Raw genomic sequence first — 23879 nt, 5'->3', positions numbered from 1 at the left:
TGTGCCCATCTTTGGATGAAATGTTCCCTTGGTATCTCTAATTTTCTTGAAAATATCTATAGTCTTTCCCATTCTGTTGTTTTCTCTATTTCATTGCATTGATCACTGAGGAAGGCTTTCTTTTTTTTTTAAATTTTATTTTATTTTTAAACTTTACAATATTGTATTAGTTTTGCCAAATATTGAAATGAATCCACCACAGCTTTCTTATCTCTCCTTGCTATTCTTTGGAACTCTCCATTCAGATGGGTATATGCTTCATTTTCTCCTTTGCCTTTCACTTCTCTTCTTTTCACAGACATTTGTAAAGCTTCCTCAGACAAACATTTTGCCTTTTTGCATTTCTCTTTCTTGGGGATGGTCTTGATCACTGCCTCCTGTACAATGTCATGAATCTCCATCCTTAGTTCTTCAAGCACTCTATCAGATCTAGTCCCTTGAATCTATTTGTCACTTCCACTGTACAACTGTCAGGGGTTTGATTTAGGTTATACATGAATGGTCTAGTGGTTTTCCCTACTTTCTTCAATTAAAGATTGAATTTGGCAATAAGGAGTTCACGATTTGAGCCATAGTTAGCTCCTGGTCTTATTTTTGCTGGCTGTATAGAGCTTCATCTTTGGCTGCAAAGAATATAATCAATCTGATTTTGGTATTGACCATTTGGTGATGTCCATGTGTAGAGTCTTCTGCCCCTACCAGCTATCAAACAGTTTTTCATCTGTAAAATGGGGACAATCATAGAATTTTCCTCATGGGGTAGTGACAAAATTACATGAAATAACATAGGTGAATATCTACCATATAGAATACACTCAAAAAAGTATTTGTTGTTGTTGTTTGTCATTCAGTTGCTAAGTTGCATTCAACTCTTGTGACCCCATGGACAGTAGCACACCAGGCTCCTCTGTCCACTGTCTCCCACAGTTTGTTCAAACTCATATCCATGCTTTAACTATATGGACCTTTGTTGGCATAGTGACATCTCTGCTAGCCTAAACAGTTTCTTGTCTGTAAAATGAGGACGATCATCAAACTTTCCTCATATGGATAGTGAATAGATTACATGGAATGATATAGGTTGCATATCTACTATATAGAATACACTCAGAAAAACAATCACTACTTATAGAACAATACAAAATCCATGGTGTCAAGGTTTTCAGAAAATGGCAAATAATCCATTGTTCTGATTATAACACTTAGGTTTGGATTACTTCTCCATTAGCCCCATGTGGATAGAAATAATATCCCTTTTGCTCACTGCTGGATTTCCATTGCCTTGTCCAGTTCCTAGATATGGTTAGACAAATTCCACAAATTCCTGTTGAATGAATGACTCAAGTCTGTTCCTCATTGGAATGTGTAATTAATGTACAAACCTGTCAGTTTTGCCTTCTCTGCCTCTTGATTCCCCCTTTCTCAAACCTGTATCCTCTCAAACCAGAATTGAAAGAGAGACATGTACCCCAGTGTTAATTGCAGCACTGTTTACAATACCCAGGATATGGAGGCAACATAGATGCCCATCAGCAGATGGATGGATAAGAAGTTGTGGTCCATATACACAATGGAATATTACTCAGCTATAAAAAGGAACCCTTTAGAGTCAGTTTTAATGAAGTGGATGAAATTGGAGCTTATTATACAGAGTGAAGTAAGTCAGAAAGAGAAAGACAAATACTGTATTTTAATGCATATGTATGGAATTTAGAAAGACAGTACCAGCAATACTATGTGCAGGGCAACAAAGGAGGCACAGATGGAAAAGAAAGGAGAACAGATTTTTGGATTCAGTGGGAGAAGGTGAGGGTGGGATGATTTGAGAGAATAACACTGAAACATCTACATTACCATATGTAAAATAGATGACCAGTGCAAGTTCGATGCATGAAGCAGGGTACCCAAAGGCAGTGCTCTGGGACAACCCAGAGGAATAGGGAAGGGAGGGAGGGGTTCAGGATGTAGGGACCACAGGTACCTGTGGCCAACTCATGTTGATATATGGCAAAAACCATCACAATATTGTAAAGTAGTTATCCTTCAATTAAAATAATTTTAAAAACCCATATCCTCTCAAGGAGAGATACTTACTGATCTAGTACTTCTAATTAATTCACTGTTCAATAATCATTTATGAAACAGGTCTGATGAGTTAGGCACTGTTATAAATTCTGTGTGATGTATGGTGAAAATAAGAAGTCCCCGCTGTCATGCAGATTCTATTGTAGAGAAGGGAAAGTGAACAAACAAACAAGATGATTTCAGATAAATACTCTGAAGAAAATTAAGTATCATTATATCTTGCTCTGCCTTCTCTCCAGTCCTTCTGCTTTACCTCTTCCAGAGTGCTCCAATGAAGATACAATTTTTAATCTTGTCACTCCTCCTCTTGAAACGTTTCCATGGTTCCCTGTTACTTTTATGATGAAACTATAGCTGCTTACCTCTCATAACTTAGACCCTGTCTGCTTGTCCAATCTGATTTCCCTTAAATTCTCTACCTTCCAGAACCACTCTCCTACCCAGATGAACACCCAGTGCTATTTCTTCACATCTGGGGCCTTTCTGTCTCGACTGACCTCTCCATCATCTCTTCCCACACAGAAACACCTTTCCCTGGCTGACTCCTATGTTCTCATCCAGTTTTCTCAAGCATCACTTCCTTTGCTACACACTCGCTCCCACACACAGACCCTCCATATTGGGATGGGTGGCCCTTCTGCCTTTATGATGCTCCCATGTGTATTTTTAGTATTTACACCCTGTATTATAATACTTATTCTTCAGGTTTCTGTTTACCACCCACCCCGCCCAATTAACTTCTTGCTACCAGATACTATTTTTTAAATTCATCTTAATAGTCCAAGCACAATGACCAGTATATATATATAGACATTTGTTAAATGACTGTTATATTTTTAAAATAAATTCTAACGAAAAAATAATAAGTGAATGGGAAAAAAGCAAGCATTACTTTTGAAAAGCCAAAGAATCTCTGCTCTGTGCTCATCTCTGACTCTTTATATTTTTACAGCTCCTGTCGGTGGACAGTTTGGTGAGTTCTCCTTATGTTCTTCAGTGTCACTGGATAAAGAGTGTCTCTCTAATAAATATGAAATACTTGTGACAATTGTCTGAGGATCTCTAATATCTCCTGTTTCTCTCACTGACATCGACAAGGATGTGAAAGTGTCTCCCGGTTTACTGGCATTGCCCTACGGCCTGGATAGCTATATAGTCATCCTCAGACCCTTCCCAGGAGAAGTAGCAAATGCTCAAGCAGCTACAGGCTTTCACTGGGCCCTGCACTTACTCCTATTGCAAATGAACCTCAGATCACAAGGCAGGACATCTTAACTCCATGTCAAATGTTTAGGACTTGGGATAAGATGTTCTCCAGTCATCAAACTCAAAAAATTGCTCTGAAAACATCACAGTGGGAATGTTTCATTCTCTACAGTTTTCTCTCCAGGAAATGTGTGGAAAATAGATCATCCAACAGATGGGCCCTTAAAAGGAAGAAATGCACAATAAGAGGAGATTGGGGGAGAAGATAAATTGTCTGTTTCCTACATTTTTTTAGAGTTCTGACTCTTCATTGACATTCATTTGGATCAGAGGGTATCTTGGATATTTGAAGACCCATGAATAGCAAGAACTGTCTACAACCTCTCTCCTGTCCAAAATCAGATGCATCAGTGTTTCATCCTTGTCTAGATCATCTCTGGATTCTAGCTAACACCTTGTCCATTCCTTGCTTTACCATAATTATCTATGATAGACTTTTTATTTATTTATTTTTGATAGTGAAACAGTTAAGTGTTTATTAGGAGGAAAAAGGGTACAGTGCATGTGGATAGATACACGGGCAGACAGAGAGAGAATTGCTCCATCATGGTAATTTAAATCACTTACATGGGGCATTTCTTCCTGGTTCCCTTTGGCCAATCACTTTGATTTACCTGTATTTGATATATCTAAGGATCCTCCCATGTGTGTGTACACATCTCTTAGCCAAGATGGATTGTGGTGAAGAGACCTATGTGTAGACTGAGCATCGCTCTTTTTTTTTTTTTTTTTTCCTGATAGGCAAGAAGTAAATTTATTAATATAGGGTGCTTGTAAGAGATGCAAACGGACAGGCGAGGGAGCTCTGTCCCGAGGATTGAGTGGGCTACAGTTTTATAATGAAAAAAAGAGGAGGGGAGAAGACCTCCTTCTTCAAGTACATGTAGATGCAGACATAAGGCATACATCATTAGCTCCTCCTTCATATTAGGCAGAAAACTGTCTGACCCTATGAGGTCAAACTAGGATTATCATATTAGTGGAAGGGTGGTGACAGTTCTTCCATCTAGTGGCCTGGGGCATATCTGTGGTTTTGTTTATGGTTTTATAATTAAGCAAGCTTGCTTCGTTGAACAATGTTCCAATAGCTTTCTTGGGCTATCATTAACTTGCAATGGCCTCCCAAAGTTTCCTAAGTTTCCTTCTCTGTCTATAGTCCCCTACTAGGATCATCATTCTCTTTTGACTTCCAAGGAGCTTTCTAGTTGGGAAGGCTTTCTTGACTTTGAGAATGAGAAATATGTGGTCTTATCTTTATCTTTTTCTGTATATCATCTATAAAATGAAAGTGCTAAGCAAGTTAATCTCTCAAGCTTTTGTCAGTGCCAAAATCTTAATATGATTTATCCCTTCTTTTGTGCAAAGTGCAAAACTGTGATTTTAACAACTCCTTGTGAAGTTCTTATGAGTTTATGAACATGATAAAGTGGCAGAGGATGACTTTTTCCAGAATGCAATTCCATAACAGACTAACCAACCATTTTTCCTATTGACATTTGGCAGTGAATCTTGCTGGTATTGCAATCTTGAAATCTCTTTGCTCACTGCCATTCCTCAGCAGTCACTTTCTCCTGGGTGAGAACTCTGGTTGAAACAAAGCCATGAACAGTGACCTTCCTGGGGATTTCTTGGGGATTCTCCAAAGTCAAGGCCTCTAGACTGTGCCTCACAAACCACTGTGATGGGAACTGTAGGCCACTCCACCTCAGATTCTTTCTTTTTCCTCCACAGCAAGTGAAATAAAATCTGTAATTTCCCTCCATCCTCCATGGACCACTCTCTTCCAAGGAGAGACTGTGACACTGACTTGCAAAGCATTTCAGTTCAATGCACCACAGAAAAGAAAATGGTACCGTTGGTATCTTCCTGGAGAAATACAAAGTGAGACAACAGAAAACACCTATGAGGCCCGTGAATCTGGAGGGTACAAATGCCAGGCCCAGGACTCACACCCAAGTGACCGTGTGGACTTGCTCTTTACTGCAGGTAGGAAAGAAATGAAAGAAAAAAAAAGTTTAGGAATAATAAAGTGACTCAAAAACCAGCTGCATTTACTAATTCAAAAGCTCTAGAAATAGGGTCCAAGAATTTATATATTTTACAAGCTCCTCAGGTAAAAGAAAATTTGAGAAGCAATTTATTTGAATGGTCTCTGAATCTATGTTTAGTTTGAGGCTTATAAATTTATTTGGAATAAAAATCTATGTGAGGATTTATTAATATTTTATAGATAGGTAGATAGAAGATAGAGAGGGAGTAATTTCCATTTCTGTCCTAAAACCACCTATTTTGAATGAATTTGAAGCAGTTATATAATCTTTCTAGTTATAATATAATGCTCTTTAAGTTAGTGAACAAGGAACAGTATAGTAGCAAAGAGCTAAGAAAATGCTTAGCCTCTTTGACCTGACAATTCTTCTCTTAAGAACTTACCTACTGAAATAGTCATAGATATATACAACCAAAATTGAAGAATCTTAAATGGTCAAGAAGAGAAAAAATTCATTAAATATTCTTACTGACATTGAAGGAAAATGTGGTCATTGAAAACCAGGTTAAAGAATGATATTGATGACATAGGAAAGTATTCATAGTAAAGTAAGTGAAAAGCAAATTATCAAGTGGATAAATACTTTAATTTCATAAAAAGAAATACATACAGACTCTTATATACATGCACAGAGATAAAAGAAGTAGAAAAATATATGCCAAAATCTGGTGAGTTGATAAGATTAATTTGCATTTCTGTTTTAAGCATTTTCTCAAGCATATGTGTTCCTTTTAAAGCGAGGGGGGGAAAAAGGGATTTCCCTGGTGGTCCAGTGGTTAGGACTCTGTGCTTTCATTTCAGGGAGCATGGATTTGATCCCTGGTTGGGGAATTAAGATCCCACAAGACATGTGGCATGGCCAAAAATAAGTAAATTAATTAAATAGATAAAATCAGAAAAAGAAATGATGATTACTTTAAGAATCCTTTTCCCTAGTTCCCAGGCTTATAAAATCTTTTAGAATAATAGCAAAAAGAAGGGAGAAACAATCAGAAGAAACAAACAACCGCCCTTGTGTTTCCTACAGCCAGCCTGATCCTGCAGGCTCCATCTGATGTGTTTGAAGCTGACTCTGTGGTTCTGAGATGCCAAGCAAAGGCAAACGTAATACTACATAACATGACATTGTACAAGAATGGAAAAGTCCTGCAAGTCCTTGACAAAACTTCTGACTTCCATATTTATCAAGCAAGTATGAAGGACAATGGTGACTATCACTGTAGTGGATTTAAAGATACTCACTTGGTTTCTTCAAACAAAATTAAAATCGTAGTCCAAGGTAAAGCATTCTTTATTTTGTGAAATAGGTTAGTCAAAATGAGGACTCCTGAGATTGTAGAGGATAAAAAGGGCAGTCTGAAATACTACTGAATCTCAGGGAGCATTCCTACAAGGCATAGAGAAAGTACTGTTGTGCTTTCGGCTGAAGGATATTAGTAATCAAAGGCGGCATCTTTTCTGCCTGCTTTTGTATGTTCTGCTTGCGGGTGCGGAGGATGAACTGTGGTTTTCTCCAAAGCAGTTCCAAGCCTCACTTTGCTGAGAAATACTGTGATCCTTCTCTCTAGAGCTGTTTCCAAGTCCCGTGCTGAAAGCCAGCTCCACCCAGCCCACTGAGGGGAACACAGTGACCTTGACCTGTGAGACCCAGCTCTCTCTACAGAGGCCAGAAAGCCAGCTCCTGTTCCGTTTCGTCAAAACATCCATGTGGTCAGAATGGAAAATCTCCCCAGAATTCCAGTTCTCTCCCATACGTAGAGAAAACTCAGGGTCTTACTGGTGTGAGGCACGGAGATTGAATTCCCTTGTCCAGAAACAGAGCCAGGAATTACAGATACAGGTACAAGGTGAGTGGTAGTGGGTTCTGAGATTTGCCAGAATGGGGCTGGGAAGGGCCGGGCAGAATGACACAACAGTTTGTTTTTCTTTCAGTACTGTGAGACACAACTCGTTCTTTTTCCTCTGAAGTTAGGCTTCCTTGACATCATTTTTCTGTCTTTTTTCCTGGTGGGCCTATAGTCATGGGCTTCCCAGGTGGTGCTAGTGGTAAAGAACCCGCCTACCAGTGCAGGAGACATAAGAGCCCCGGGTTTGATCCCTGGTGGGGAAGATCCCTTGGAGGAGGGCATGGCAACCCACTCCAGTATTCTTGCCTGGAGAGTTCCATGGACAGAGGAGCCTGGCGGGCTACAGCCCATAGGGTCACAAACAGCTGGACACAACTGAAATGACTGAGCACACACACATATACTATAGGCATAAACCACAGAGCCCTTTGACTGAGCTAGATGGACTCTGCTTAGCCAGATGGACAGATTCTTAGAATGCTAGATGCCTGGAGGTGAGCACTTAAGAATAAGAAAACTAAAGGACAAGAGCTTGGGGAACAAATATTTCTAACTAGATGTATTTAGGGATGATGTTGTTCCCACTGGGCTTCCCTTGTGGATCAGATGGTAAAGAATCTGCCTGCAATGCGGAAGACCTGGGTTCGATCCCTGGGTTGGGAAGATCCCCTGGAGAAGGGAAAAGCTGTACGCTGCAGTATTCTGGCCTGGAGAAGTCTATGGACTGTACAATTCATGGGGTCGCAAAGAGTCGGACATGACTGAGTGACATTCACTTTCACTTTGTACCCCTATTGCTTTTTCCTAAGTCTCTGAAACTGTATAGGTCTTCAAGCATGAATGCCAACCAGTGGTCAAATGCCTCTTCTGATTTATTTTGACCTATTGATATCTCATAGGAGCACTAGGAAGGATGCAGATCTGGGGTGCATGCTCTCCTGAGTGAGGAAATAGTGAAAGTGGTTAGCATTCTCCATCAATTTGCTCCCATTCCCAAGCAAAAGAGATGGTTCCATGTTTCTTTCAAACTGTCTGAAACTGGAAGTGTTAGTTGCTCTGTCCTGTCTAACTCTTTGCGACCCCATGGACTAGAGCCCACCAGGCTCCTCTGTCCATGGAATTCCCCAGGCAAGAATACTGGAGTGGGTAGTCATTCCCTTCTCCAGGGGATCTTCCCAACCCAGGGATCAAACCCGGGTCTCCCATATTGCAGGCAGATTCTTTGCCATTTGAGCCACCAGGGAAGTCCTTGAAACTGTCTAGATACTATTAATCTTTGTTTTGTAATCATAGGCAACATTTTTTTCTTATGTATATGATTTGGACTGGACAATTGAGAGGAAGTAGAGGATGTTACTCAACAGTTGCAACACAGTGATTTCTAGCATAGGATCTCCCTTCATGTTACTGATGGAACCCAGACCCCAAATCCTACTCCTTATCTGTTCCCAGGTATCTTCCCTTGTTCTTCAAGCCTGCAAGATGACTCAAAAAGGCATTGCCCTTAGCCAATATCCTAGTGTAAAACCATAACCACCTGGAGTGTAGAACACTTTCATCCCAGATTTTCCTATTTTAGGAGGACTGTCACAGGTCCACCTCCTCTGACCATCTAACTGACAGGCAGAGGTGTTAAGAAGTGCTTACTCCAGGGCAAGCTTGCTGTATATGTCAATGATTGATTTCCAACAAAGCACCGAAGTTGTCACAGCTGCAAAGCAAGTACCTCCAGTGCCAAGTCTTCCTGTCCTTTCCATCCTGACCACTTCAATGTTAGGCACTGGGTGTAATTTCCAGGATGACTGGCCCATGCTCTGTCAGGTAGGGCATAAGGAGAGGGTGGGCATTTTATTCCTTGTGGAATAAATGCTTCTTGGTGGCTCAGATGGTAAAGAATCTGTCTGCAGTGTGGGAGACCCGGGTTTGATGCCTGGGTTGGGAAGATCCCCTAGAGAAGGGAATGACTACCCACTCCAGTATTCTTGCCTGGGGAATTCCAGGCAAGACAAAGGAGCCTGGTGGACTCTAGTCCATGGGGTCACAAAGAGTTGGACAGGACTGAGCAACTAACACTCTCAATTTCAGGAACTGGCTCCACCAGTTCATTAGGAATTGAAGTTCTCTCAAACCATTGTATCTCCAGCACTTTCTCCCTCTTCCCAAGAAGTCTCAATTCCACCGCAGGTCAACTTCCCATCAGGTCAGCAGACTTAGCCCTTCCCATTCTGTGACTCTTCTTCTGTGTCTCATTCTGTGACACCCCAATGCCAAGAATCCCACATGTCATTTTTATTCATTTAGAAATTGTTCGTGACGTCCGAATACACTCCCACCCAGAGTTCGTGTTTGAAGGTCAGGAGCTGGTTCTCATCTGCTCAGTAAATGGAGTTCCAAGGCCCATCACAGTCTCCTGGTACAAAAAACAACCCAGCCTTTGGAAGGACAGAGAGCTTCAAACTTCCTCAAAAACAGAATTCAAGGTCCCTGTGGTGCAAAGCAGCGATGCTGGAGAGTATTACTGTATTGCCAGAAACGGTCGCTTTTCCCTTGAGAGCAACTTAGTGATCATCAGTGTGAAAGGTGTGTCTGCCAAGTATCATTTGCAGAACAGCTTTTCAAACTCTGTAAAGACCATGAGGTGGTTGAGTGGGAGTGGGTGCTGATTGTTGCCAATAATTTACTGCTATGAATAATCTACCAGAAGTTAGATTAACAGCAGGGGGATTTAGGGGTAGAATGGGTTGTGGGAGCTTTTGGAAACTCCTAGAAATGGAGGGCAGAAAAAGTATTCAAGGACTGGCATATGTGTGGGATCTTCATATTTAAAATTTTCTTTTTTTTTTATTAAAAAAAATTATACATGTGTTCCCCATCCTGAACCCTCCTCCCTCCTCCCTCCCCATACCATCCCTCTGGGTCGTCCCAGTGCACCAGCCCCAAGCATCCAGCATCGTGCATTGAACCTGGACTGGCATCTCGTTTCATACATGACATTTCACATGTTTCAATGCCATTCTCCCAAATCTTCCCACCCTCTCCCTCTCCCACAGAGTCCATAAGCCTGTTCTATACATCAGTGTCTCTTTTGCTGTCTCGTATACAGGGTTATCATTACCATCTTTCTAAATTCCATATATATGCGTTAGTATACTGTATTGGTGTTTGTCCTTCTGGCTTACTTCACTCTGTATAATAGGCTCCAGTTTCATCCACCTCGTTAGAACTGATTCAAATACACAATGGAGTATTAAAATTTTCTTTTTAAATGAAATGGTTCTTGAACAAATAGAATTTTAGAGCTGGAATGATCTGGGACCATGTCTCTTGATAGGAGGGCCCTCTTTCTCTTGTAGTAGGTCACATTCTCTCCGTGTCCTCACATAACCTTTCTTCCCTGTCCTTGAAGAGAGAGAGGTCTCTGGTATCTTCCTCTCCTGTAAGGACGCCAGTCCTATCTGATTAGGGGGTCAATCTTCTCTTATGACCTCACTTAACCTTTGTTATTCAGTCTCTAAGTTGTGTCTGACTCTTTGCAACACCATGGACTGCAGCATGCCAGGTTCCCCTATGCTTCACTATCTTCCAGAGTTAGTTCAAATTCATATCCATAGAGTCAGTGATGCTATCTAACCATCTCATCCCCTGCCACCCCCTTCTCCTCTTGCCCTCAATCTTTCCTAGCATCAGGGTCCTTTCCAATGAGTTGGCTCTTTGCATCAGGTGGCCAAAGTATTGGAGCTTTAGCTTCATCATCAGTCCTTCCAGTGAATATTCAGGGTTGATTTTCTTTAGGATTGACTGGTTTGATCTCCTTGCAGTCCAAAAGACTCTCAAGAGTCTTCTCCAGCACCACAATTTGAAAGCATCAATTCTTCAGCACTCAGTCTTCTTTATGGTTCAGTTCTCACATCCATACCTGGCTGACTACTGGAAAAGCTATATCACTGATAACTATACAGACCTTTGTCAGTAAAGTGCTATTTCTGCTGTTTAATATGCTGTCTTTTAGGTTTGTCATAGCTTTCCTTCCAAGGAATAAGCGTGTTTTAATTTTACGGCTGCAGTTACCATCTGCAGTGATTTTGGAGCCCAAGAAAAGAAAATCTGTCACTGCTTCCACTTTTTCCCCCTTCTTTTTGCCATGAAGTGATGGGACCAGATGCCATGATCTTCATTTATTGAATGTTGAATTTCAAGCCAGCTTTTTCACTCTCCTCTTTCACCCTCCTCAAGAGGCTCTTTAGCTCCTCTTTACTTTCTGCCATTAGAGTGGTGTCATCTGCATACTTGAGGTTGTTCATACTTCTCCTGGCAATCTTGATTTCAGCTTGTAATTCATCCAGTCTTGCATTTCACATGATGTGCTCTGCATATAAGTTAAATAAGCAGGGTGACAATATACAGTCTTGTACTCTTTCCCCAATTTTGAACTAGTCCATTGTTCCTTGTCTGGTTCTAACTGTTGCTTCTTGACCTGCATACAGGTCCCTCAGGAGACAGGTAAGGTGGTCTGGTATTTCCATCTCTTTCTTTAAAAAACAAAAAAGTTTTATTTACTTATAGCTGCACTGGGTCTTTGTTGCTGCATCTGGACTTTCTCTAGTTGTGGTAGGGGCTACTCTTCATTGAAGTGAGGGCTATTCTTTGTTGCAGTGAGCAGGCTTCTCATTGCAGTGGCTTCTTTTGTTATGGAGTATGGGATCTAGGTGCTCAGGTTCAGTAGTTGTGACAAACAGGGCTAGTTGCTCCATGGCATGTGGGACTCTTCCTGGACCAGGGATCAAATCTGTGTCCCCTGCATTGCAAGGCAGATTCTTAACCACTGGGCCACCAGTGAAGTCTGGTATTCCCATCTCTTTAAGAATTTTCCATATTTTGTTGTAATCCACAGTCAAAGTCTTGAGCATAGTCAGAAGCAGATGTTTTACTAGAATTCCCTTGCTTTCTCTATAATCTAATGAATGTTGGCAATTTGATCTCTGATTCCTCTGCCTTTTCTAAATCCATCTTGTACATCTGGAAGTTCTCAGGTCACATATTGCTGAAGACTAGATTGAAGGATTTTGAACATAACCTTGCAAGTGCATGAAATGAGCACAACTGTATGGTAGCTGGAACATTCTTTGGCACTGCCCTTCTTTGAGATTGGAATGAAAACTGACCTTTTCCAGTCTCGTGGCCACTGCTGTTTTCTAAATTTGCTGAAATGTTGAGTGCAGCACTTTGACAGCACCATCTTTTAGGATTTGAAAAAGCTCAGCTGGAATTCCATCATCTCCACTAGCTTTGTTCATAGTATTGCTTCCTAAGGCCCACTTGACTTCACACTCCAGGATTTCTGGCTTTAGGTGAGTGACCACACCATTGTGGTTATCCCAGTCATTAAGACCTCTTTTGTATAGTTCAACTGTGTATTCTTGCCACCTCTTCTTAATCTTTTCTGCTTCTGTTAGGTCCATACTGTTTCTGTCCTTTATTGTGCCTATCCTTGCATGACATGCTCCCTTGGCATCTCCAACTTTCTTGAAGAGATCTCTAATCTTTCCCATTCTATTGTTTTCCTCTATTTCTTTACACTTTTCATTTAAGAAGGGCTTATCTCTCCTGGAGAAGGAAACGGCAACCCACTCCAGTATTCATTCCTGGAAAATCCCATGGACCGAGGAGCCTGGTCGGCTACAATCCATGGGGTCGCAAAGAGTTGGACATGACTGAGCAACTTCTGTGTCTGTGTTCTGTGTATCTCTCCTTGCTGTTCTCTGTAACTCTGCATTCAGTTGGGTATATATTTCCCTTTCTTGCTTACCTTTTGCTTCTCTTCTTTCCTCAACTATTTGTAAACCCTCCTCAGACAAACACTTTGCCTTCTTGCAGTCCTTTTTCTTGGGGATGGTTTTGGTAACTGCCTCCTCTACAGTGGTGTGAGCTTCCATCCATCATTCTTCAGGCACTCTGTCTACCAGATCTATTCATCACTTTCACTGTATAACCACGAGGGATTTGATTTAGGTCATACCTGAATGGCCTAGTGGTTTCCCCTACTTTCTTCAATTTAAGCCTGAATTTTGCAATAAGGAGCTCATGATCTGAACCATGGTCAACTCAAGGTCTTGTTTTTGCTCACTGTATAGAGATTTACAATCTTCAGCTGCCAAGAAGCTGAAGCTTCAGTCATTTAACCTTATTTCCTTAAAGGCTCTATCTCCAAATACAGTCATATTGGAGGTTGTGACTTCAATATATGTATTAAAGAGGGACACAGTTCACTCCATAACACCATCCCCATTGGCTTTGAATAAGTGTCTCTATCTTGTGGGCTTCATCCTTCAACCAGTTCAGATACTATCATACCCCTTAACATGTCTGCAACATCTCTCTCTCTCCTTTCTTGATCCCCAGCATCTGTAGAACTCACCATTTTTCTCTTTTCTTTCTTTATCCATTGAATCCCCATACGCTTGAGTTTCCAATCAATCGTAGTAGTTCTCAAATAATTCCTCTATCCCAGGGTTATGGAGATATCTGTTGTTCCCATCAACAGTTAATTATTTTCAATAACCAATGTGCAAATCCATGTAGGATACAGCAACAGGTAGTAACATCAGTTACTCCAACCATGTAACTATGGCTACTACACCACCCCAAACTACCCTACCTCCTTTACCAGTATCTAACACCATCTTACCCTCAGTACTGTTAAGGTGGTTGTGGTAGTGATAGGAAAATAGCTTTGATAGAGCCCTGTGCTGTTCCCTTCATTGATGGCAAGCTCCAGTTCCACTTTTAAGGAGTCGATGTTATTTAACTTTGGAACAGGAGTCAGGAGACAGACTTAGGTCCTGTCTGGCCCTGAAAACATCCTGATGAGTTACCACAGACAGATCTCCTAACCTCTTCCTGACTCAGTTTTCTCACCTATAAATAGAGAGGGTCAGGCTGGATACAGGGAGATTGTAGGAATGGAGAAGATTCTAGAAGAGTATGTGAATGTCTGACAGAAAAGAGAAAGGGGCAGAGGCCCAAGGCCAATCCCAGCAAAGGGAAAAAGGAGAGCAGGGACTGACAGGAAGACTAAGAGTGGCTTGGGCAGGTGAGGGGACAAATCTTCCAAGTCATATGGCAGAGGGAAGGAACAAGGTAAATGTGTCAGTCTGATGGTAGCAAAATCAGGGATTTCTTCCCCAAGAACATTATTTCCCCTGGAAAATTGGAGTCAGGTCACCTAACAAGGGGAGATAGGAGAGGAGAAGTGCCAGGTCTGATGGAGAAGGAGAAGACCAACATGGAGAATAGGAAAGAGCTGGGGAGAAAAGTCAGGAGACGGTGAGCTGCCCTGAAAGCCAGTGGACATGAGACTGGACATTTCATTAGCCACTGATTGACAGCTTCATGAAGTGTCAGGAGCAACTGTTAACTAAGTTTTTTCTCTTCCTCAGTCCCTGTGTCTCAACCTGTCCTCACTCTCAGACCTCCTGGGACCTGGACTCTTGTGAGAGATAAGATAAGCCTTCAGTGTGAAGTTCAGAGAGGTTCTCTGCCTATCTGGTACCAGTTTTTTCACGAAGATGTGTTGCTTATGAAGACAAAATCCACTTCAGAGAGAAAAATGTCCCATAGATTGTCTTTGACTGAAAATCACTTTGGAAAGTACTACTGCACAGCTGACAATGGCCTTGGCCCTCAGAGAAGTGAGGCTGTGAGTAAGTAAGCCTCCCTATCATTAGTAAGCCCAGGATCTGTTAGAGACCTATACTTGGCCTCTATCCCTGACTGCTCCAGAAATGTGTTCCCACCTTCAAGTTTCACCTACTTTTTCATCTGGCCAAACCATTGTCCTTCTCAACACCCCAGCTCACTGAGACAGCTATCTGCTGCTTTTGAGCCTGGTTCCTTCAGCAGCCCGTGTGCCACAGTGCCCCTGGCTGCCTACACAGCAGCTCTGTCTTTCCTGGACCCCAACCTCTGAGGAGTCAAGTGCTTCTCTCTTTTTGTCCTCTTGTCTTGTGAACCCCCCAGATTCCTGATTTTCATCCATTACACTGTCCCCTGTAGCCACAAAATAAGTTCTCCCTGAGGCACACAGATTTGTCTCTTGTCCTTTTCATATCAGATACTGATCATTTACAATGTACAAAACCAAGTAAGATGTAAAGACAAGGAGCATGATCATAGTTACTTCAAATATGACCCTCTTTTTAAGAAAATGTTTATCAGAGTGTAGTTGAATTACAGTGTAATGTTAGTTTCAAGTGTACAGCAAAGTGGATCAGTCATACATAAATATATACACATTCATTTTTAGATTCTTTTCCAATATAGGTCATTATATAATATTGAGTTAAGTTCCCTGTGCTTTACAGTAGTTTTTATTAGTTATCCCTTTTATATATAGCAGTAATGTATATGTCAGTCCCGATCTCCCAATTTATTCCCTCCCTCACTCCTTTACCCCCTGGTAACCACAAGTTTACCATAAGTAAACGATAAGTTTAATTCAACATAACCACATTGAGTAAGCTCTTTTAGAGTTGGTTAGGTAGCAATGTGAAAGGGGCCCAAATGGGGAAGGGCTGGCAGCAGATCAAGGGATAACCACTGTGAGCCAAGAGGAACTCACCTCTGCTTGCCTGATTTAAGGCCCTAACAGTGAATGTCAGCTCAAAATCAAGTTATATAGGTTTCAGTTGATCTCTGAATCTCAGTTTTGTGTCATCTATGTGTGGCCAAAGCCCAAGCCCAATTTTAGGGAGCAGTGTGATTTGGGTTTGTATTGATGGTAGAGTCTAGTCCTGGCTGGTCCGGGAAGCAACCTGTTTTCTCTTCTGTTTGAAAAAAAAAAAAAGCTGAGCCAGGCTGGAGATAAGCCAGAATGCAGCCCCTCCCACAATAAATATGCAAAAGTTTTAAAGGAAAGGATCAGGGAACCCTGGAAGGAGACATCAAATGAAAGAGATGGAGAAGCTGTGCTCCTGACATCCACAGACCCAAGGAATTTGGAGGCAGGATGTCATCATCAGATGCTCTCAGAGATGCACAAAGTTCTATAGAATGGCTGCTTTATCCACCTCCTAGGTAATCACTGCATGTAGTATGTATGTCAGACTATACTGACATCTAAGAATACATAGACTAGACCAACACTGTAGGAGTGTTTAACAAAGTGAAACCAAGTGAGGGAGAGTTTTAAGCAAAAGACAGTAGAGGCCAAGTCAGAGAAGGCACAGCTGATATATGATGAAAGATAAGAATTGAGTCACATCCCCTGAATTTAGCCACAAAGCACTGAAAAGGAAAGTGGAAGAATACAGGGGAGAACCTGGTTTGATAGCTGGGTTTGATGGCTGCCTCACCACATACTAGCTATGCAGCTTAACCCCAGTGGGCCTCAGTTTCCTCATGTGTGAAATAAAGGCAGTGATAATAGCTTCTCAGGATTGTTTTGATGATTAAATTAGTGTTTGTCTACATATGTTTACAAATAATATATGACAAATGCACACCATACACATAGTTAAAAACATTATATTATATCATGTGAGTGAGTGAAGTCGCTCAGTTGTGTCCAACTCTTTGCAGCCCCATGGACTGTAGCCTATCAGGCTCCTCTGTCCATGGAATTTTCTAGGCAAGAGTGCTGGAGTGGGTTGCCATTTCTTTCTCCCATATTATATCATAAGTGTCTATTATTATCATCATCATCATTATAATCACAAACATGAAAAATCAACTTTAGTATGTTGGTGGGGATAAAAACAAGGTTGTATTGAGCAAATTATCAGAGTGAGAGAAAAAAGTAGAGACAGTGCTTCTTCTATGAGTCTTTCCACAGAAAAGAAACACTGAGAACATTAAATGTAGATAGGGTTTTGTTTTGTTGTTTTACTAAAGGGGAGAGGATTAAGCACATCTAAGTGGTGTTTGGAAGAAGTGAATAGATGCAGAGAATTTATATCTGGGACACATGGAGGTGAGCTCAGGGTCAAGAAAGAGCAGGATCCTCCTTGAGTTGGTGGAGGGGCAGCTTGTCCAAGGTCACCAGACAGGGGAGAAGCAAGGGGCTGATGCAGGTAAATGGTGTGAGTCTGGTGGCAGCAAACTAAGGGACTTCTTCCTCAATAACATCAATTCCTCTGGAAAATGGGAGTGAGGTGACCTAACAAGAGGAGACAGGAAAGGAGAAGGGCCAGGTCTAATGGGAAAGGAGAAGACCAACAAGGAGAACAGAAGAGAGGTGGGGAGAAAAGCCAGGAAGGCTCTGGGGTGCCCTGATGGCCAGTGGACATGAGACTGAACATTTCACTAGCCACTGATTGACAGCTTCAGAAAGTGGCAGAAGCAACTGCTGACTAAGGTTTTTCCTCTCCCTCAGTCCCTGTGTCTAAACCTGTCCTCACCTTCAGCTCTCCTGGGACCAGGACTTTTGTGGGAGATAAGATGAGCCTTCAGTGTGAAGTTCAGAGAGGTTCTCTGCCCATCTGGTACCAGTTTTTTCATGAAGATGATTTGCTCAAAAAGAGAGAAGCCATTTCATGGATAACAGAATCCTATAGCTTCTCTCTGATCGCAGAGCATTCTGGGAACTACTACTGCACAGCTGACAATGGCTTTGGCCCTCAGAGAAGTGAGGCCATAAGCCTCTCTGTCACCGGTAAGCCCTAGTTCTGTTAGTGACCCATCCCTGGCCTCTATCCTTGTGAAAGTAAAAGTCACTCAGTCATGTCCAACTCTTTGTGACCCCATGGACTATACAGTCCATGGAATTCTCCAGGCCAGAATACTGGAGTGGGTAGCCTTTCCCTTCTCCCGGGTATCTTCCCAACCCAAGGATCAAACCTAGGTCTTCCACATTGCAGGCAGATTCTTTACCAGCCGAGCCACAAGGGAAGGCTGGCCTATATCCTTGACCCCTCCAAAAATGTGTTCCCACCTTCAAGTTTTCCCTGATTCTTCCTCTGACCAAACTTATGTCATTCTCAATACCCAGGTTCTCTTGAGACAGCTGTCTGTTGCTTTTGAGCCTTGTACTATGAGCAACTCAGATGTTATCACACCCCTAGCTTCCTGCAGAGCAGCTCTCTCCTGGACCCCAACTCTGAGGAGCCCCAGTGTTTCTCTTTTTCTGTCCTCTTGTCCTGCTAATCCACAGATTTCTGATTTTCATTAACTACATTGTTCCCCATAGCTACAAAATCAGTTCCCATGGTCATTGAGTTGTCACTTGTCCCTTTCCTATCAGATACTCCTAGATGGTTCAGTGGTAAAGAATCTGCCTGCCCAAGCAAGAGATACAGGAGATGCTGTTTTGACCCCTGGGTTGGGAAGATAGTCTGGAGTAGGAAATGGTAACCCTCTCCAGTATTCTTGCTTGAAAATATTCCATGGACAGAGGAGCCTGGTAGGCTGCAGTCCATGTGGTCACAAAGAGTTGGACATGACTGAGCAACTGAGCACACAAGCACTGATCATTTACAGATACACAACCGTAAAAGATACAAAGACAGGGAGCAGGATCATAGTTATACCAAAGATGTCCTTCTTGAGTAAGCACTTTTAGAGTTGTTTAGGCAGCAGTGTGAGAGGACACAGAGGGGAGGGGCTGGAAGCAGGGCAAGGGGCATCCATTCTGAGTCAAGAATTCACCTCTGCTTGCTTGGCTTAAGGTCCCAAAGTCCATGAAAGTGACTGTCAGCTCAGTATGAAGTTAAAATGGTTTCTGTTGAGCCTTGAATCTCGGGGTTTTTTTTTTTTTTTTTGCCATCTATGTGTGGCCAAACTCCAAGCCCAATTTTAGGGGGCAGTGTGATTCATGCTGTCCTGAGGGCCGGTGGACATAAGACTGGATATTTCACTAGTCACTGATTAACAGTTCCAGGCAGTGGCAGAAGCAACTGTCGACTAAGTTTTTCTCTCCCTCAGTGCCCGTGTCTCAACCTGTCCTCACCCTCAGCCCTCCTGGAACCTGGACTCTTGTGGGAAATGAGGTGAGACTTCAGTGTGAAGTTCAGAGAGGGTCTTCGCCCATCTGGTACCAGTTTTTTCATGAAGATGTGTTGCTCACAAGGATAGAAGCTACTTCATGGAGAACAAGGTCCTATAGCTTCTCTGTGACTGCAGAGCATTCTGGGAACTACTACTGCACAGCTGACAATGGCTTTGGCCCTCAGAGCAGTGAGACCATTAACCTCTCTGTCATTGGTAAGTTCTGGATTCCTGCTAGTGACCCATCCCTGACCCAGATCCTTGTCATGCCAACTCCTTTCAGAGATTTTCATGGATCTCCCTGTTTCCTACACCATCAACCTAATGGTCATCTTGTTTCCCTTCTCAAAGAACCATCTGTCTGTGGGCTTCAGTCCTCATTCAGCCCTCACTCAACTAGGCCCCTAAGATAGCTCAACACCTTCCCCCACTTTTACCAAATGAATTTATTTTCCCAAAAGTCCCTGGTGGCTCAGATGGTAAAGAATATGCCTACAGTGCAGAAGACCCAGTTTTCAGCCCTGGGTCAGGAAGATACCCTGGAGTAGGAAATGGCAACCTACTCCAGTATTCTTGCCTGGAAAATTCCATGGACAGAGGAGCCTGGCTGGTTACAGGCCATGGGATCACAAAGAGTTGGACATGACTGAGAGACTAACACTTCTTTGTTCCCAAATTATTTTTTCAGGCCCTGCATGTTCAGTCTCCAAACCAATTTCTCTTAACTGGATGCACAGAAGCATCTCATATCTCCCCACTAATACCTACATATTAATTTAGCTACAAGCTCAGGCATATGGACATATAGTGGGCAAGAGCTTACTTTCTCCAAAAGCTTCTGCAGCAGTTCAGACTCTTGCTGCTGCTGCTGCTGCTGCTAAGTCGCTTCAATGGTGTCTGACTCTGTGTGACCTCATAGATGGCAGCCCACCAGGCTTCCCCATCCATGGGATTCTCCAGGCTGGAGTGGGTTGCCATTTCCTTCTCCAATGCATGAAAGTGAAAAGTGAAAGTGAAGTCGCTCAGTCATGTCCGACTCTTAGCGACCCCATGGACTACAGCCTACCAGGCTCCTCCATCCATGGGATTTTCCAGGCAAGAGTACTGGAGTGGGGTGCCATTGCCTTCTCCAGTTCAGACTCTTACAGTAGGTTTAAAGAGGGCTGAAAGTGAAAGGAAGAGAAGAAATGGCCTCCTAGAAGCCAACTCACTGGTTTTTCTGGGGTTTCTGGGATATTTTGACTTAACTCAGTAATAACACAAGTGTCATTTCTTTGTATTATGTTTTCAACAGTTTTGTTGCAGTATGACATATATTTGTACATGTATACGAATTATCAGTGTACAGTTCATGGTTGCCTATAGAACCGTGAAAAAGTGTCATTTTAGGATCAAAATTGCTTCCGTTTACTTTTGGAATCTTCGTGTAGAAGAGAGTGAAAGTTCAGTTTTCTTTTCATAGAAGCAGAAAGAAAGACAGAGAAATCTTGAGTCAGATGTATCAGATCATTTTAGATAAGAAATAAAAAGACCTTGATGTCTCTGGGGGGTGAGGGTTTGCTAAGTAAATCCAGGGAATAAAAAAAAAGGAAGACAACGTATCTAGATTCATGGAATAAGAACTGAGAGATTTCTCAGAATTCAACTTATTTCTCAAAAACAGGTTATATTGATGCTTGATGAGCTAGATCCTTTCATTATTATCTACTCCTAGCCCTGCCATCTGTTTCCTTTCTCTGTCCTTCTGCCCTATTTTTCGTATTGCTCCTAAGTGCTTTCACTCTTATTCTTAAGACTCTACCTTATGAACTTATCTTGCCTCAAACCTCCTGAAAATTTCATCAGTGACTGTCTTAGACTTTGCAATAGGATATCCTGCTCTGTATTTTAACGTCTGCCCCAGCTGCCAATGCTGTATGGTTTGCTACCAAAGCAGTGCTTCTAACAAGTCTAATTAGCCAAGCAGCCTAGCTCTAAGACACCTCATAAGCCACAGGCAAGTCTACACATGAAATTTTCTTAAACCAACTGCCCACCTCCAGTTCAACAAGTGGTAGCAGAGGGAGCAGGGTCAATTGGGACAGCATGACATATAATGAACTACATTGAAGAAAATAGTTTTTCTAGGAATGATATACACAGCAGGGCCTCTGAGGTTTCCTAGAAAGAGCAGTGTACATGTAAAACATCTTGCTTGAGTTGTGTGATATCAGTTTGGATAAGAATACCCGAATTCTAGCCCTAGTTGTGAAAATAGCTAGTTCAAAATTTAGGCAAAATTTTAAAATTTTCTTTGTCTTACTGTTTAACTTTCTCTTGAAAGTTAGGTAAGACAGTAATTAGTGTTCCTTAAAGCCCCAGCATTCTGTGATTTGAGTTGGAATAAGAACCCAAAGGTAATGAATTCATGATTCTCTGGAAGAAATAAGGTGGGTGTCCCTTTTTTTTTACCTGGAAAAGCAAAGGAGAGCATCACTTTGACAGAGTCTCATCATCCTTCAAGGTGGTGGGGAGGAGTTAGGGGAATCACTTTTAGGGTTTGAGAAACAGGAATTAGTCAGAATATGATGGTAACTACAAGTGTGGTCTGGTCAGACTTTAAATTAGGCAAGTTCCTGTTACGGTCTGTGGGTTCCTGTTAGGAACCCATGAGTCCATCTGGAGTCCTTATTACTATGGTCCTATCTTGAAAGTGATCAGTCTGAAAGATCTCTTGCTCCTTGACAGTTCTTGTTTCAGATCATAGTAAAACATGGACCAAAACTGACCAAAGGAAGACACTGCCCCTATATAAATTGTTGAGTAAAGAGATTACTTATGAAATGTAAATGCTCTGAGATTCAAACTCTAAAGCCTGAAGCTGAGCTATCAAGGAAAGTCCCAAGTCCTAAAGACATCCTCTTTCTCATGACCATGTTTTATTTTCTTCTCAAATTTAATGTTATCTAAAACCGTTTTATTTCTTGTTTCATGTGTATCTTTCTGAATACCAGAGTATAAGCTTCATGAAAATGGAACCTTTTTAGTTTTGGTCTGCTCTGCATCCCTGTACCTACTCAGTGTCTGGCACAAAGTAGGTCTTCAGTGAGCATTTGTAATTCCTTGGACAAAAAGTCTTTCAGGTGAGATGAGGAAGAAAAGACTAGGGAGAGAATACTGGTCTTCGCATCTGCTTATACCAACTGAACAGAAATAAATGAGCCTTAAATTAACACACAAATTGAGCAGCTTCACACTGAGCCATGCAGACTCTCTGACAAAATAATTTGTTTTGTGTGTGTGTGTTTTTTTTCTTTTTGAGGGAATATACCCCAAAGAGAAGACATGGAAATTTTGTGGGAATATAAACTGATAAGATATGCCCATTTTGAATCTATCAACACACACACATACACAGAGCATTCTCAAGCAAATACAAGAGCCTGAATATAACTTTATTCATTGAAGTATAAGCCATAAACAAAAGAAGTCTAATATGGGAATTTTTGCTTCGATGCATTTAAAACTATAAAAGGGAGAGAAAAAGCACAAAATTCCTAATAACTTTAAGAAGAAGAATTGCTTTAGGAAACAAAAAAGTTTTCTGGATATTCTTAATACAATTAAAGAAAAGACTTATGTCCATAAAGACTTATGGACTCCAGGGGGAGAAAAGTACAATGGGGAAATTAATGAGGTTAAAGAAGAGATGATAAGATAACAGAAAAGAAAAACAAGTATGTATGTGTGTGTGTGTGTATATATATATATATATATATATATATATCAGAGGTCAGGAGAGAAACCAAAGAAAACAATAAAGCTATTTTAGAAATAAAATCCAAATTTGACGGAAATGCATACTTCTGAAATCTGTTAACTGAATGGAGTTGGTATGAGAAAATAATATGGAACCCAAGGTAGAAAGACACAGAAAAAGGAAAAAGAAATTAAAATATGGAGATCAGATAATGAAGACCACAAGTGTCGATAATTAAGTGTCTAAAGAGAGAAACAAAACTCAAAGATTTACTTAAAAATTTCTTGACTTGAAGAAAACTTGAGTATGTAGATTAAAAGACATATCTTGATGAGGTTATTGATTTTCAAGGCTAAAAATATCCACGTGCACATGCACGAGTGTGTGTGTGTGTGTGTATGATCATGGCAAAAAAATCACAACCCAGTCATCTCAGAAAGAAAAAATATTAAGTTGTCTTAGATTTTACATAGAAGTCAATACTAAAAGAGAGAAGCAATGTTCAGACTGGCAGTTTCAGAGGAGAAATGAGAATTGAGAGTTTTATCAATAACCTCAGATATACAGATGACACCACTCTTATGGCAGAAACTGAAGAACTAAAGAGCCTCTTGAAAGTGAAAGAGGAAAGTGAAAAAGTTGGCTTAAAACTCAGGGCAAGGGTGGGAAGATATGGGAGAATGGCATTGAAACATGTAAAATATCATATGTGAAATAAATCGCCAGTCCAGGTTTGATGCATGATATAGGGTGCTCAGGGCTGGTGCACTGGGATGACCCAGAGGGATGGGATGGGGAGAGAGGTGGGAGGGGGGTTCAGGATGGGGAACGCATGTACACTCATGGCAGATTCAAGTCAATGTATGGCAAAACCAATACAATATTGTAAAGTAAAATAAATAAATTAATTAAA

The 23879-nt window shown here is 41.5% G+C and overlaps 1 protein-coding gene across 4 annotated transcripts in view; it reads left to right on the top strand.

Annotated features, from left to right (window-relative positions):
* Window positions 1-1921: 1921 nt before the first annotated feature.
* FCRL5 (Fc receptor-like 5) overlaps window positions 1922-23879 on the top strand; it is a 49568-nt gene continuing 27610 nt past the window's right edge. Inside the window, exons 1-8 of one of the 4 annotated variants that reach the window (XM_010856498.1) lie at window positions 1922-3058; window positions 5083-5337; window positions 6429-6680; window positions 6970-7248; window positions 9550-9828; window positions 14685-14948; window positions 17618-17896; window positions 19165-19443. In XM_010856498.1, the coding sequence (XP_010854800.1) occupies window positions 2956-3058; window positions 5083-5337; window positions 6429-6680; window positions 6970-7248; window positions 9550-9828; window positions 14685-14948; window positions 17618-17896; window positions 19165-19443 (1990 nt within the window). In that variant the 5' untranslated portion in view covers window positions 1922-2955. The remainder of the gene's footprint in view (window positions 3059-5082; window positions 5338-6428; window positions 6681-6969; window positions 7249-9549; window positions 9829-14684; window positions 14949-17617; window positions 17897-19164; window positions 19444-23879) is intronic. The other 3 variants (XM_010856484.1, XM_010856476.1, XM_010856490.1) reach the window with 3 other exon arrangements.

The sequence above is a fragment of the Bison bison genome, unplaced genomic scaffold (assembly GCF_000754665.1).
Source record: "Bison bison bison isolate TAMUID 2011002044 unplaced genomic scaffold, Bison_UMD1.0 scf7180017854289, whole genome shotgun sequence".
Lineage (NCBI taxonomy): Eukaryota > Metazoa > Chordata > Mammalia > Artiodactyla > Bovidae > Bison > Bison bison.
The sequence above is the reverse complement of the archived record's forward strand: the minus strand, read 5'-3'. Positions and strand labels throughout refer to the sequence as shown.